General features: G+C 37.7%; 1 protein-coding gene across 2 annotated transcripts in view; it reads left to right on the top strand.

The window, feature by feature from the left end:
• Positions 1-834: 834 nt before the first annotated feature.
• The window catches only part of LOC128165653 (serine/threonine-protein kinase SMG1-like), a 29,306-nt gene continuing 14,659 nt past the window's right edge, over positions 835-15,481 (top strand). Inside the window, exons 1-33 of one of the 2 annotated variants that reach the window (XM_052830396.1) lie at positions 835-1,318; positions 1,875-2,011; positions 2,309-2,367; positions 2,460-2,546; positions 2,898-3,027; positions 3,318-3,443; positions 3,820-3,990; positions 4,283-4,453; positions 4,572-4,644; positions 4,939-5,090; positions 5,448-5,549; positions 5,814-5,890; positions 6,237-6,429; positions 6,578-6,708; positions 7,080-7,241; positions 7,472-7,581; positions 7,682-7,778; positions 7,885-7,986; positions 8,302-8,487; positions 8,626-8,725; positions 9,088-9,289; positions 9,419-9,549; positions 9,708-9,872; positions 10,648-10,802; positions 11,038-11,245; positions 11,632-11,765; positions 11,970-12,170; positions 12,362-12,521; positions 13,867-13,993; positions 14,083-14,637; positions 14,759-14,918; positions 15,008-15,068; positions 15,174-15,269. In XM_052830396.1, the coding sequence (XP_052686356.1) occupies positions 958-1,318; positions 1,875-2,011; positions 2,309-2,367; positions 2,460-2,546; positions 2,898-3,027; positions 3,318-3,443; positions 3,820-3,990; positions 4,283-4,453; positions 4,572-4,644; positions 4,939-5,090; positions 5,448-5,549; positions 5,814-5,890; positions 6,237-6,429; positions 6,578-6,708; positions 7,080-7,241; positions 7,472-7,581; positions 7,682-7,778; positions 7,885-7,986; positions 8,302-8,487; positions 8,626-8,725; positions 9,088-9,289; positions 9,419-9,549; positions 9,708-9,872; positions 10,648-10,802; positions 11,038-11,245; positions 11,632-11,765; positions 11,970-12,170; positions 12,362-12,521; positions 13,867-13,993; positions 14,083-14,637; positions 14,759-14,918; positions 15,008-15,068; positions 15,174-15,269 (5,082 nt within the window). In that variant the 5' untranslated portion in view covers positions 835-957. The remainder of the gene's footprint in view (positions 1,319-1,874; positions 2,012-2,308; positions 2,368-2,459; positions 2,547-2,897; positions 3,028-3,317; positions 3,444-3,819; positions 3,991-4,282; positions 4,454-4,571; positions 4,645-4,938; positions 5,091-5,447; positions 5,550-5,813; positions 5,891-6,236; positions 6,430-6,577; positions 6,709-7,079; positions 7,242-7,471; positions 7,582-7,681; positions 7,779-7,884; positions 7,987-8,301; positions 8,488-8,625; positions 8,726-9,087; positions 9,290-9,418; positions 9,550-9,707; positions 9,873-10,647; positions 10,803-11,037; positions 11,246-11,631; positions 11,766-11,969; positions 12,171-12,361; positions 12,522-13,866; positions 13,994-14,082; positions 14,638-14,758; positions 14,919-15,007; positions 15,069-15,173; positions 15,270-15,481) is intronic. The other variant, XM_052830398.1, reaches the window with a different exon arrangement.

The following is a 15,481-nucleotide window of genomic DNA, read 5'->3' as shown; positions in this document are numbered from 1 at the left end:
GAAATTGATCTTGTCAACAGATTTTTCAATTGTGCTATATATACTTACATTTATATATATAAATTGTATGATATATTGTATGTGCAAATGAAATTAATATCATAATAAAAAAAAATTAAAAAGGATTAAGTACAAAACGAAATTAACAGGTTTATCAATTGTATTTTCCTAAAATCTATATATTTTTAACAGGCTTGAAACTTCTCAAAAACAGAACAAAATCCTTTCTTTATGTATTTGATATGTGGCGAGGAGGCCAGTTGGATTTGGTGGTAAAATTTATAGTTATTACGGTTGATAACAAATAAAAATATACATACAGATGTCACTTTATGAATAAATATTTATAACAAATACTACTTTGTCATTAAGGGTCCACCACACACCGGGGGGAATTCTACCTACAAGTCCTTTCTTGTAAATCAAATAAAGATATGGATTTTTAGCATTTGTTTGACTTGAAAATGCCGCCCCCCCCCCCCCCAAAAAAAAAATCAAATTATTTTGTGGGGGGGGGGCAACTCTTTAAATTCTACCACTCTTCATAAAAATAAAAGCCAATACGCTCTATTCATTTAAACAATGAACGTGTGTTTCATTCGGAGAATCGATAGAACTTGTGTATATTTTGTATACATGTTTTTCTCTCTATGACTAGAAATCCGTACAGATATGACGAAAAGAATTTATATGGTACAACTTATCTAATTCAAGAACGTCGCGTTTGTGAATAGAAAAGAGCAATGCAATTTTTTAAGTTGCCTGATAAGCGTTTTTATAATTCACCTGTTTCAATAAAAATATTACTAATTTTAGAAAATGACTCTTCACATAGGTCTAAAATTAAACATCGTAACTGCGGAGTTCGAATTTGAAAAAGAAAATGGCGACGAATATGTGTCAAAGTAACAGTTTTGTGTAAAATGTTTCCTTGTTATGTAGAGCTTAACAGATGTAATGAGTGAGAAGTCTATAGGGGCGAAAAGCAAACCGCCTGACAAGCAAGAGGCCACAACGGACGGAAATGCCCCCAATTCAAAAGAAAAGGTCGTTAATAATCTAAACGAAAATGCCTGCGGCGATAAGTCCGAGGTGCCAAAAATATCGGACAAACCGAAAGTGTTCGAGAGAAAATCAGAAGCGCGACCAAACATGAAAATTAACACAAGTAGCAGGAATGGGAAGCTCAAAAGAGAGGATGACAAACGTTCTTCTTATCCAGTCAGCAGAGGTTCTCATTCCCGAGGTCGACATTATGAAAAATCGGACTCACGAACATATCAGTCTTCATCCTACAAATCCGAAGCCAAGAGATCAGGTGAAGTCCTCCGTTTGAACTTATTAACAAACCTACAGAACCATTTACCAGCCCACATGCATGTCATGTAAAAACACATGGCCTGCATCAGAAACTCAAGTTAATTTTTTTGGAATATCCTGTAAATGAAAAAAAAAAGAGAATGTCCTGGTTGAAATAATCCCAGTAAATATCATTATGAAACTAGTTACATGACAGCATAGCTTCCAGTATTACTGAATGAGAATGCAGTTACTCTGTGACAGGTGGCATGTGTAACAGCTGTCCTTATCTTTACAGTTCACCTATATATTTACAAACATTGTCCTGAATGTACACCTATCAAACACTGTTAGTGTTATTATTTTATGGTGGATAAAATGATGAATTGACAGTTTCATGAACATGATTTGAAATGAATTTTGAGACTGTGTTTTTTAATAATGGACTTGAACATTACAGTTCAGAAGATACAGGTATTGCACGAATGTTTAAAACTGGTTTGACATTGTTCCAGTGCAAAAGTGAAAGTGAAACTTAACTTGAAATGAATGTAACTTTTCTCTATTGTTCACAGATTCAACCAAGGCTTTCACAGATGACTCAAGACTTTCAAAGTACATAAGGAGAGTCGTACGAGATGGTGATAAGGAAAGACGAATCTCCTCAGCCAAGCAGCTGCGAGACTACCTCCGAACTTCTGATGGAGTCAAGGTACGAATAATGGAATATGCCTGTTTCATATGAATGAATCAAATCTGAGTTATCTTCAAGGTTTTAAAAGGTCCTACATACTATTGTTGAGTTGTAATTTATATCAATGAAGAGCTTTTTGTAATGGATTAATGTTTACACACTAAGAACTGATGATAAGTACTCCTAAATGGCAAATTGAATTAACAAAGCAATTGAGAATGCAGAAAATGATAAAGAAAAAAAAACTCAATCTAAATTGAAAGAATTGTTATCTTTATGTGCTAATTTAAACATTTTGCTTTAAATGATTTTCAGAGTGTCTACAAAGTATCAGAAGATGCATGGACATCGCTACAAGATGTATTTTATGAGAGGTACAAGTTTTTATCATTGTATGTCTAAAATTTACCCCCAATGTCTAGAGGTTACCAAAATTCTTTTAAATCTGCAATATGTGTATTTACAGGCCTTCCTTGTGTCCAAGAGAAGTGAAAGTTGAGGTAGCAAAGTGTGTAGGGATCATTGGAGGAATCATGGGGCATGACTCACAGAGGTAGAGTATAGAACCTACTGGGTGTGTCAGTATGAATGTGCGTGCAAGTAAAATGTATGTGTAAACTCTTTTTGTGTATAATGTATGGTAGAGAATTATAACGCCAAATAAATATTGCACAGAGATAGAGATTTAGAGATTGGAATGGAGAAGAGAGAGGAAGTTAGCAAAGAGAGATTGAAGATTCCATATTAATTTGCATTTTATTTCATAGCAGACATACCAATCATCTTTTTCTTTACAATTTACATTTAATAGAGCTCTATGAGTATTTGCTGTTGGATCTATATGTAAATTTTGGTCTTTTCTCGATCAAATACTAAACTCTACTTTTGGTTGACCCATTATCAGGTACTTCCAGTGGCTGTTTGGTCAGACCAACAACATGGTGGATGACGACATACGCTCCCTGTTCATTGATGCTCTCCATGAAACTCTGCGCTATGATGAGAAGAAACAAGCAACTGGGGGTCTAATGCCGGCAAGTATATTTGCATGTTGATTTTACTAAGGGAAAAGTGTGTTATATTTACAAGTTTGTTCATTGCTTTGTTAATTTAATGTTAAATAATGGGGAGTTTGACTCTTTACATAAGGACTTGATTGTACAAAAGACTTTAAATGCAAATTGTCAATTTTTGGCAAAACTTTAATTTTATCTCTGAAATGGAATTGTGAGAAAAATTAAAAAACAATGAAAAGTTCTAGGAAGTAAGATGATATGAACTTATGTACACATAATATTATGATTTTGTTTTATTTTTCTATCAGATGGTGATGGCAAATGTTCAGACACTGCTAGAGAATGCTGACACTCCAGATCTACTGAACTCAGTCGTCAATGTGATCCTCCACATTGCTAAGAACTACCCCAATGTTTTTACCTCACACTTCAGGGTAATTATCTACTTTTTTTATATCTCCACTGATGTATCATTTTACATTTTATGAATGTGTAATTTTATTGACTGACTTAAGTGTAAATTTATGCAAGTTAGTACTACAGTAATCTGTAAGTGCCAGAGTTTGTCACTTTTCAGTAGACATGATTCAAACGAGAAGACTTTTTAATGGTTCAGACAACAAATCCAGAGTTCTTGTTATTTCAGGATTTCAAATCAAATTTAGTTCACTCTCACAGGTTTTACCTTCTGTTCTTTTATATTATATTTTATCAAAAATGCAGAGTTCAAGTCTTGTTATCCACCCCTCATAAAATGCTACAGTTGTAATGTTGAGCGCTCTGATTCTCATAATTTCATTGATGATGTAGGACACCGTGGACATTCTGGTGGGCTGGCACATCGACTCCACCCAGAAGGACAGCCTGATTGAGTTCACCTCCAATGCTCTGATCGAGTTCCACAGATACTGGGTCAACGACATCTCGTTCTCCACCACACTGCTGGGCCAGTTCCTGGAGGACATGGAGGCCTATGCTGAGGTAACTTACCCCATCTCTGTCGTAGATTTTTTGCCCTGCGTCTGTGGTAGAAAACCTGTGTATCATTTCCCTTCAATATGGCCATGCTTGTTTTTTCCTTGAATTAGATTGCGCCTGTATATTTGCACAAATGGTTACGTAGATTTCTTATAGCGGAATATGTTTGGAGTATTTCAGAACTTTGATATTCTCTCGCATACTCGGAAAAGGTTTGTGTTTATTAAAAATGTTAGAAAACAACGGATTTACCTGTAACATCAGTAATAAAGCCAGACTTGTTTGTTTGTTTCAGGACTTGGCCTATGGCTGTGGGGATCAGACCTACCCTGACGAGGAGGTCCCCATCCCAGAGGATTGCATCATCAAGATCGGGGCCCTGCTGAAGGTGTTCACAACAGTGGTTAGGAGCATGGGGGTGGAGTTCTCTCCCAGCAAACAAATCACACGGGAGTACATCACACAGGTAGGCGACCCAGAGGGGAAATGTACAGGCATGTGCTGCAGGAAGTTTAATTTCAAGGATTAGAATCGAATTTAAATAAAATTCTGAGGTATTGATGAAGCTATGGTTTGGTTTACAGATACTGGACAGAATCACTAAGAGTGTGGACACGGCCACCAGACATTACTTCTCTGAGTACATGGTGATTGAAGGTAAGATTTCACAGAGAGGTTGGCAATTAATTTGTTTTGTAATCCCTGTACTTGCACTCTGTATCTATCAGAGAGTTGTACAATGTGAATAAGAAAACTGATATTCTGAATTTGAATTGCCCTATTAAGTTAAGATTTTATTTGAACCATTACTTTAAGATTTTGAATCATATAATCTTTATCATATAAGATTATGGCTTTTGCATAAAAGTTGCAATTAATACCAAGATGTGTATGAAGGTAATAAAATAGTGGAAAATATCCTGATTTTAACCCTGTTGTTTTGTGTGGCAGCGAACACATGTATCCTGATTCTGATTGGTCAGCTGCGGTCGGAGGCGGTCCACAGCGAGGAGCACCTGCTGCCGTTCCTGCTGTACCAGATCTTCACCGACAGGCTGGTCTCCTACCGCTTCATCTCCTCCATGCTCACCGTTTGTCAGAAGGTCAGCCTTGACAAACTGATTTGTATAAATAGGGCCATAAAGCTAAGATGAGCTCACTTTTGATCAAATTCTCACTTTAACAAAGAAATGTGTAGAGTAAAATTGAGCCCATCTTAGTTTTATGGTCCAGGGCTTGGTCCCATTTTAATCAATGAATTTGTAATTTTTGAATTTTTTGTTGTTTTTTTGTTTTGACTCTGTACAATTATTAAGATTATAAGGGTATTGATTAAACAGCATAATCTTTTGAGGTTTTATATCATCTTTACCAGGCTATTCAAGATGCTTTTTAAACCAAAATTTATGATTCTTTGTGGAGAAAGTCTATTTTTAGACACCTGAATTTGTAATTTACAGGTGATCGAGACGTTTGGGACCCAGTTACCTGTGAACTTTGTCAGTCAGCTGTTTGCTCCGGGGTCCATGCTACAGAAGTACAGGTTCTGTCACAGTGAACAGGTACTCTATAACAGCTGCTGGCTTGCTACTTCATATACACTTCTCATCTCTGTTCCAGCATTTACATATTGAAATTCCATATTTGAAATGCTGTCTTTGTTTATGATATGGACTTGTTGTATTTATGAAATTTACGAGAGTTTTGGGAATTAGTGAGTGTCTTATTAGCATGTTCAACATATGGGGGTGCTTGATTGCCTGTTTTTTTTTTTTAGAATCCTACATTTGCATTTTACATTATGATTATTGTTGGTACTTTGACAGATCATTCAACAAATGCTGGCCCTGTATCACGATGTCATGGCTCTAAAAAGTGTGCCACTTTTGGAGGAGTCCTTTAAGTAAGTTTTGCATCTCAATATCTTTTACACATGTAGATCTCTATAGGAATTTGTAAGAGCAGATTTCAACACAAATTGGCATAATCCAAAGTAACTGTATTATACAGTATGTAGTGTTGTTATATTATTGCTCAGTATCAGAACTCTTGTTCCTTTACCATTTGGGACATGAATTTGTAAAACACACCCAAATGCCCAAATTCTACCACATGTAGGAAATGTAACCATATGGTTTGCATATATCGTGTATCAGTACTCTCAGTACTGTGATTTTTTCCTGACTTATTACTTTGAAATTGTTTGCCTGATGAGATACTTTGTTCACATGCTGTTATATTTTTGACAGGTATGTAGTAGGAGATCTACAGCAAGCTTTTAACACTTTGCTCCAGGCAGCTGGTGCGACGGCAGAGAAACGCGTCATCACCGTCAATCCGTATGGCGACGTAACATACACTGTCACTGAGGCAGAGTCTGTCTGCATCTTCAATCTGTGTGCACTGGCGGAAATTGGGAACACAAAAAGCAATCTGATAGCTGTGAGTAACAGAGAAAGAGAGTTTGATAATGCTTAGAGTAAATTATAAACAACAGTATTTCATTATTGTATGTTAATATCTGATTGCCTGTAAACACCCTTTATCACTCACCCCCACGCTAATACAGTGCCATGACTTTGTATTACAGATGTGGGCCCTGTCGCCTAGTATCTTTGACCTGGCCAGTAAACACTTCAGCCCCCTGGATGAGGTGGTGTCCGAGGTGTACCCCGCCGTCCAGTACGCTCTCCTCAACACGCTGTACTCACACTGCTCCAGGTCAGCCAAATACTCCCACCAACACTCAACGACCGATAATATGGCCCGTTTCTGATTATCATTCTCCTAGATAACTTTTCTAAAGACAATGTACATGTAGTAAATTTTTTTCCAATGAATGCATACGTCAGTATTACATGAAATGTTCTTTAAAAAGAAAAGAACATGCATGTACATTGTACTTATACCTCTTGTGATTTTACTTTTCTAAATTCTGTATGTTTTTCACTGGAAATGAAATTTTGACTTAAGTTTTCCTGTCAGTTTTACTTCTAAATGCTGCTAACTTGCATTGTCCAATCTAGATTGTTATTGAATTAAAAGACACAATTAGGATTTAAGTTGTCCTAACAGTATACTTCTACTTTTAGGCACGGTAACTTTGTGTCCAGTAGCAGTCTCATCATGCAGACCACGCGTCTAGACGGCTCGCTGATGGCCAATGTGAACCCCACCACCGCCAACAACTTCACCCAGATCTTAAGACTACTGGCCGGGCTTCTGTCCCAGGGCCACGCCTCTTATGACAGCAGGTACACAGGCACAACATCTCACACTATGTAGCTCCTCTAACTATTGATTTATGAGCATTTAATAAAATTTTCCTTGAAGGTACACAGCTACACAGACAGACTCAACATCTCACTTTATGTAGCTCCTTTAACTATTGAGCGTTTTGTTGAAATGTTACTGGAACTACCTATAGCAGTCTCATGTAGTTCATGCCAAGTTTTATGTGGGTTTTTATTTTGTTATCATTCAGATGCCTGGGACTGAAGTGGATAGCAGATATCATCGGCAGCCTTCAGACCAATCCACAGATTTTCTATTCGGAAGAGTTCACCAATGTCATAAGATACATTACCCAGTTAGGTGAGTGAAGGCCTGCCTCTCTATTTCATTGCCTTTTGAAACATGGAATTTCATGAGCAAAATTAATATTTAAAAAAAAAATTGCATTTTTATTATTCAGGGCACAACAGTGACTTCCAAATCTCCATGTCTGTATGCAGATGTCTACAGGATGTGTATAAGATCAACAGCAACTTGCCAATCAACTTGATACAGAGGTACTAAAACAATAGAAGCTTAACTGTGTCTTAGTCTGGACAGTGCTGTGCTGTTTGTTAATCTGTCTCTCTATAGTAGTATCTACATTGTGATGTATGATTTCAGTGCGGTGAAGCTGAGTGTGTACAAGTTGTCAGACGTGAGACCAGAGGTTCGTGACGGCTACCTGAGTCTCCTCCGAGTCCTCCCAGCCAATGTAACCACCAGGTAAAGTCAACCAGACACTCGCCCACCTCTATGTAGAACACAGATTATTCTCTGTAAAATTAGATTCATAGTCTACCTATTCCTCCAGTTAAAAAAAAGTCGACTTGATGTGTGCTCATAGTATGTGTGCTCATAGTACAGTTTTAAAAATCCACTTAAGAACTTGATAAGATGTGCCAAGTTTCTGCTATTATTAAGGCATACTTTGGGAACTTGACTGGAAAAAATATTGTTTCATTCTGCATAATGGCAACTTTTTTTAACAGATACTTGTATATAGGGTATTGAATATACCAAAAAAATTGCCTTTTGTAGGTTATACAGCTTGCTACACTTGGGGGAGGACAATGACCAGTCCATCAGTGTCCAGGAGGGGGCGGAGGGAGTCACCGCCGCATGGCTGGCCCGGCGAGCTCACATCAACCGTATTCCTAACGGAGAGTTCCATGCTGTCAACTTCAGACAAATCATGGCTTACATTCTACACGATACTTCACCCATGTAATTTAAGTCTTATTATCTTACTGCAATATTTCAATTTCCTGGATGTATGGAAAAGATTTTTCAGGATTTGCTTTAATTCATATTTACTTGATATAATGTGTGATATGATATTGATTATTGCTTTGACTCTTTTAGCCAATCAGGAAGCTGGAATTGGTTGGAGGCCATGTTTTACAGCTGTCAGGATGCCACCCATGACCACAAGATGATAGAGACATTCAGGATGTCTAATTTTGTAAGTTAATGTGCAGTACACCAGTGTTCTAAATGCAGCATTTCTCCTTGATTAAGCTGGTGCAATATGCATTAACTATTGGAAATGGGGGATTAATTCAATTTAGCTAAAAAATCAAATTGAGTTATTCCCCTTTTCTAAGTTAGCTTTATGATTAATAATACAAGACCTGCCTGAATATTTGAAAATTTCTAGTGTGAGATATTTTAGATACTGATATTAAATTTGTTTTGCCTTATTATTGTTTCTTTCTTCTTGTCATGGAGAATATAGCAGTGTGTGAATCTCAACAGAATAATAATACATTGTACAAAATGTAAATGATGAACATTTGATGAACTTTGATCTGTGTTTTGTGACAGGTGGACAACAATGAGGCCATGCTGTGGTTCTGGGCCACCTGGGAGTCGGCCCAGTACTGTGTGCTGAACCGCCTCAGGACGCCGCTGGGGAAGCCCCAGGAAACCTTCACCTCCATCGAGGGCGTGCTCAAGATGTTCGCCAAAGAGTTGGACAAGCCTGCAGAGGAGAGAAACGACATCAGTAAAACAGACCAGAAGAAAGGTAGTTATGGAGGAGAATAGTAAAAAGATTGATAATGAAAAGTTTGTAGAGAGGGTATGAATAAGAAATATTTGATTACTTGATATCTTTATTTATACATATTTTATGTGTATTGTTTTATTATTTCAGGAGGAGCTAAGTCGAGTGATTTGTCCAGCCACCTTCGAGTCCATCTACTTCTTCAGTTCATGGAACACTTGGAGAAACTCCTGTACAATGCTTATGAAGGCTGCGCTGTGTCCATGCCTATGTCCCCAAAGGTACACAAGACTCAATCAACATGCTGTAGAAACAAAATTCTTTTCACTCTATTTTTATGACAAAATTCAGTTTACTTTTTGGTCAATCTTTCCTACAAGCAAGAATATATATGTGCTCTGAGATGAATAGATCATTCAAACCTAATCATTTCTTGTAGACGGTGCGGACCTTTTTCCGGACCAACAAGGGCACCTGCTTGGAGTGGCTGTCTCGAGTGCGCTCTTCTGTCATCAAGATAGCACTACACAGCGGTATGCCGGCCATGGCCATCCGACAGTGTCACCAACTACTGCAGGAGATGAAGGACAACAACACTCTACAGGTCAGAACCATAACAGGGTGTAGGGTTTACATGACGCTTTTGATACATAGATGTACATATATTTACTTAGTGGGATGTATGTGTTCAACCAATATAGGAATAGGTCAATGTAGACATTTAGGCAGAGGATTTATATATACTGTAGAAGCACATATTTTCATTGGGTCAAAATTTCTTTGTTTTTAAACCAAATGAGATTTTGTTGGCATTTAATTTCGTCATATCGTAATTTCTTTGTATTCATTAATACTTGAGTGAAAAATTCGTCATGGATTTAATGTCGTTGATTTATACTGCCAACGAAAATAACAAATTAAATCCTCAACAAATATTTCTGCTTCTACAGTATATGATAGAGTGAATGGAGATTACATGTAGGTTAATTTTGATGACAAACTAGCCCCATGTAAAAGCAATCTAGCAGTGATTTAAAGAAAACTGCTTGATACTCATTGATACAGTAAAAGTGAAACTGTTATCAGGAAAATATAATGATGGTTATGATATTCTACATGTTTTATGGTTTGGGTGGTATATGTTAGATTTCAACACATAATGTCTAAAGTAATGCATCGAGTAATGTAAGATATTGTCAATAGATGGAGATAGCATGTCGTCAAACCACTGTGATATTTTAGTTTAACAAGAAATATGAAAAATTGACTTTGTGGAATTAAACCAATCTATTATAAAAAAATGTAGAAAGATTTCTTTTTAATAATGAAATCTTGAAATATTTTGAAATGACATGAAAGATATCTTTTGATTTTTGCAGGGCTATGATTTTGAGCAGACTGTGTTGTTCCTGGTGAAGGCCCTGGTTGAGCTGAAGGAAGGAGACGCCATCATGGGAGTGTACAACTGGTGTAAGGAACAGACAGGGAAGAAGTTCCTGTGGATTAAAGCTCTGGTGGAGAAAGCCACAGGAAAGTAAGTCATCCACCATTTCAAGCACAGTGAAATTTGCACATGTTCATTGTGTTTTACCACACAGAATGCATTCCTTATGCATGTTAGGTTGGAAAGTGTGACAATTCAATTATTTTGATGCAACTAACAAATTTTACTTTAATATCTAAAAGCTCTGACATATGTACATATATATAATTTATCTATTTAAGGAAGAGTATGGTCTAATAGTTTTAATGTACATTCTATCTTCCAGGTACGAGAGTGCTGCTAAAGAACTGAAGAATGTGCTGAAGGTGATGGTCTCCACAGACTCGGAGAAGGCCGACTCCCCCCGGGACGACCTGAGTAAGGTGGAAATGATCATGCCCAAGAAGATCACGGGGATCCTGAGTAAACAGTCCCCCTTTCCCCCGCCGGACAGCAACATCCCCGTGCTAAAGGTCCACTTTGTGGTCACAGAGGTACAACCAAATCACTGATCTTTTACCAGAGGCAGTCTGCCTAAAGTCCTTCAATTGTTTTAAAAATGTTGTAAAGTGTATATCTATAGTTTTGGATGAGGTGACAACTTGAATTCCACTTATGGCTATTGATGTACAGTTCGGTCTTTGAACAAGACAATTTATCTGCAATGTGTGTTACTTTGTACTGGCTTTTGAATAATTGCATGTCACATTCATGTGCATGTATTTGTAATGACGGCTGTATACCAGCATTGTCACTTCCTTGCATTGGCTCTGGAATTTTATTGCTGAAAATTGGAAAAATTAGCAATATAAGCTCATCATATTTTTGGTTTCTTACCAATGATAAAACACCAAATGAATGACACGTATCTTTATCTTAGATATTTGACTGTTATGAGAAGCTGTATGACTGGGAGTCAGTGATGGAATGGCAGGAGAATGTGTTACAGTACCGACAGGATTACAGCCATTTACAGGCCGCCTTCAACTCCGATATAGACCTCAACTACATCAGGTAAGACTTACCTTACAGTACAGACAGGATTACAGCCATCTGAGGCAAAATGAGAACCAACCTTGACATTTTAAGTGTTGTATGGACAGTTAGTCATTAGAGGGAATTTCTACTGAAGTATTTTCAGAATGGCAACAAAGCAGATTGATATACATGTGTCCTGCTACACATATTGCATTCTATGTTATTACTGTTTTCTTTCAGAGCCCTGTCAGCGTTTGAGGATGGGGACTTTGAGGAGGTGAGGGAGAAACTTGAGTTGGTTCCAGGGGCTTCCCTATCTGACCTCGGTGTCAACAACCACAACTACAGTCTGTGGAGCTGTAAGGAGAAACTGGACCTCATCAACAAACAGTTCATCAGGCTGGCTACAGCGTGTCAGGACCCCAAGTCTACAGCCAACAAGTAAGAGAAAGAGAGAGAGCTAGAGAAACTCGTTCTTTCCTTCTATACATTTATCCTACATATTGATACAATGATGTATTAAAATTTGTTTTGAAAAGACATATGTATTAAAACTTTGAGATAACATTTCAGTTTCTTGTTATTATTGTTCTCTTTGTCCCTGAGCTTAGTTCTGATTTATATGTATTCAGGACTGACATTTCCAAGTGTTTGAGCCATGTTGAAAGCCTAGAAGAAAGTTTGCTGAGAGTAGCTTCCCTTGAATGGCCTCTGTTATCCAATCAGGGAGCACTAACTCACCTGTGTACCACCACAGTTCTCCGAAAACAGACGGAGGACAAAAAGTCCAAGGTATGTTTACTTTTTTGTGTTTCACAATTAAATTCAACATTCTTGTTACTCTTCAAAGGGAGGCTATAAGGTAGAATATTGACTAATTTGATTCCTTCAAAGGAACAACTGCTTCATGATTCACTTCGCTTGTTTGCAGTTTTTGAAATTAAGGCCCCGCAAGGATTTGCAGGTGCCCTATAGTAATCACTCTGTCCGTCCGTCCTTCTGTCCGTCCGTCTGTCACTCTTCCGTCCACAAATTTTCTGTTTTTTTCTAATAGCTTTTTTTATGGTTGCCCAATCAAGTTCAAATTTGGTATGGTAGTTCAGTAGGCAGAAATACATATTTTGATGCTAAGTTTGGTTCTCTATGTCTTCTGGTTTGGAGCTGGGGTGGTAGGGTAGATTCCTTAACTATGCATAAGAATGAATGGGCAAAGAGAGATAACTGCTGAGAATGTAACCATTGTATACTTGGAAGGCTGTGCAATATTTGTCCTTTGGGATTAATTAACCTTCCACAGGAAGAAAATCCTAAGCTTTATCTTTATCTGTCACATTGAGATTAATTACTGCACTGCCTGTGTCTGCAAATGAACTTTATTTTGAAGTTAAGGTCAATTTTGAATGATGTATAGTATTGGGTTACATTCTTTGAAATATGGATTTAAAATATAATATTCATACTTTATTTTGGTTAAAATACCGTACACAATGATTTATAAAAATTTTATTGAATTCTAAAATCAAGATATATATTAAGATATCCTTTTTCACTATATTTTTTTTAAATTATTTATTTTTTTTTTTTTCTGCCTTAATGCTGTTAATTTTAACAGGTAATCAGATAATAACCCCATTCTGTCATTTCTGAGAAAAAAAAATATTACACTGTAAATTTAGAAGAAAAAGATGAGAGAGCAGAACAATTAATCCCCTGGGATTAATTATCTTGCCTGCTGCAGAAAATTTAGAGGCTTATCTCTATCTGTCATATGAAGATTAATGAACACCTTTGTCTGCAACTGATGTTTGTTTTGAAGTTGAGGTCAACTCTGGGTGATACAATGTATTTGCATTCACTGAAGGCTTGCATTTTATAAAACACCTGTTTAAATCTTTTTTAAATACACATTTAATTTAGTTTTTTTATAAGACATGAGGTCATCCCTGTTTTATGCAGATACAAGGTTACTATTTAGAGTTTTTGGACATTCAGAAATTATCTTCCAATTTTAAAGAAGATTCAATGTTAATATAAAGTGGATGGAATTCAAAGTTTTTTTTCACTTCTCTATATTAATTGTCATAGCGGGGCCCTTCCTGACTGGTCAGTTTTCTAGTTTTTGCATTGTTGACTGTAGATGATTTTGTTGCCACTGAGTGAGGATGACCGTATGGATGCTGATGAACATGACATCACTTCCTTCCTTCACCTGCAGAGACTACTGGACATACAGAAGCAAAGTGCAGCTTCTGAAAAAATGCCAGGTAAGTTCCACAACAAGTCAGTTAGAACTTCAACTAGCTCAATTTTGTTTCATTTGTATTAGTGATAACTTTGGCATGACTCATTGCAGGCCTAACCAGCCAGATTTTGAAGATTCAGCTGTCCACAGCTAGTTTGGCTAGGAAACAGAACAATTACAAGCTCGCTGAGAGTGTGCTGCTCTCACAGATTGATAACCTGATAAAACCCAACATAGAGAACGGTAGAGTGGCTCCTGAGAACTTGCTGTCTGCCTTGTCCACTCTGCAGAGTAACAAGAAGGCGGTCAGTCAGCTGGAGGTACTGAGGGTGGAGCGGGAGGGGGCCAAACTCCTCCACAGCATGGCACAACAGAAGGAGAGCATAGACATCCTGTCTAGCAGCATTGTGGGTTTTATCTGTGCAGACTTGAAGCAGGAGAAGAAGGACAAGGAGCTCCTGGAGAACTGTAGCCAGCTGTGTGGCAAGTCACTGCTGACCCTGGTCAAATGGCTGCAGCTGGACTACAAGAACCTGTCCAGCATTGTGACCCAGGGCGGCCAGCCCGAGGGGGAGGACAGTGTGCTGGCTGGAAACCTACAACTCCTGATGGAGACAGAGGCCCGGGCATCCGGGCAGGGCATGGGGCTAGTGATGGAGGAAAACAGTAAGCTATGAGAGAGGGAGAGAAAGAGAGAGAGAATGTGTGTGTTCTATATTTTAATTTCTGATAAAAAAAAAACCAACTTACTATTCATATAGAAAGAGTTTTTTTCGCCTTTTTTCAGTTATCAGTATCGCAGACAGTGCAATTGTTAATGAGACAGACAGTCTGATTGGACGACTTCTCAATCTGAGTACTGTTGAATGTCCCACCCTCAGCAAGGCATGGTTCACCCTGGCTGGCTGGTGCTATAAGTGGGGGCGCAAGTCTGTGGACAATGCCAGGTAAGGCCTTACAAATATTCCCTCTGATGTTCTGGTAATATTTCTATCACTGTGAGGAGAGTTGAAATTTTTTGTTATTTCTTAAACAGTCATGGTTCTGTTGAGCTTTTAAGTGAAGAAATAGAGGCAGTGAAGATAGCTTTGCCCAAGGTAGGATACATATTGATTTCAACGAATTTAAATTTTCAGTCAGAACTGTGAACAAACTTTACAGTATGACATACAGTGGCTTGTATTTGATGTTGTTGTTTGTAGGGGACCAGTGTGGAGGAGACAGGGAAGGTGCTGAATGTGCTGAGACAGATCCACACAGTGGATAACAGTGAGGAGGACATCTGTGAACAGGAACAGGTCAGTCAGATAACAGCAAGTCAGTCTGTATATAGGTGTACCCATTTAATTAACAAGAGAGTAAATTAGTTACAACATTGCGTAAGATATACAGTCGTCTGAATTTAAAATGTTTTTGGTCAATGGCATTTTTATGCTGCAGTATTTTGAACTTGAAAATTTCAAACAGAAAGAAATTTGTCTTGCAAGTAAATCTTTTGTTGAAATGTATC

The sequence above is a fragment of the Crassostrea angulata genome, chromosome 10 (genome assembly GCF_025612915.1).
Source record: "Crassostrea angulata isolate pt1a10 chromosome 10, ASM2561291v2, whole genome shotgun sequence".
In the NCBI taxonomy this organism is placed as follows: Eukaryota; Metazoa; Mollusca; class Bivalvia; order Ostreida; family Ostreidae; genus Magallana; species Magallana angulata.
The sequence above is the reverse complement of the archived record's forward strand: the minus strand, read 5'-3'. Positions and strand labels throughout refer to the sequence as shown.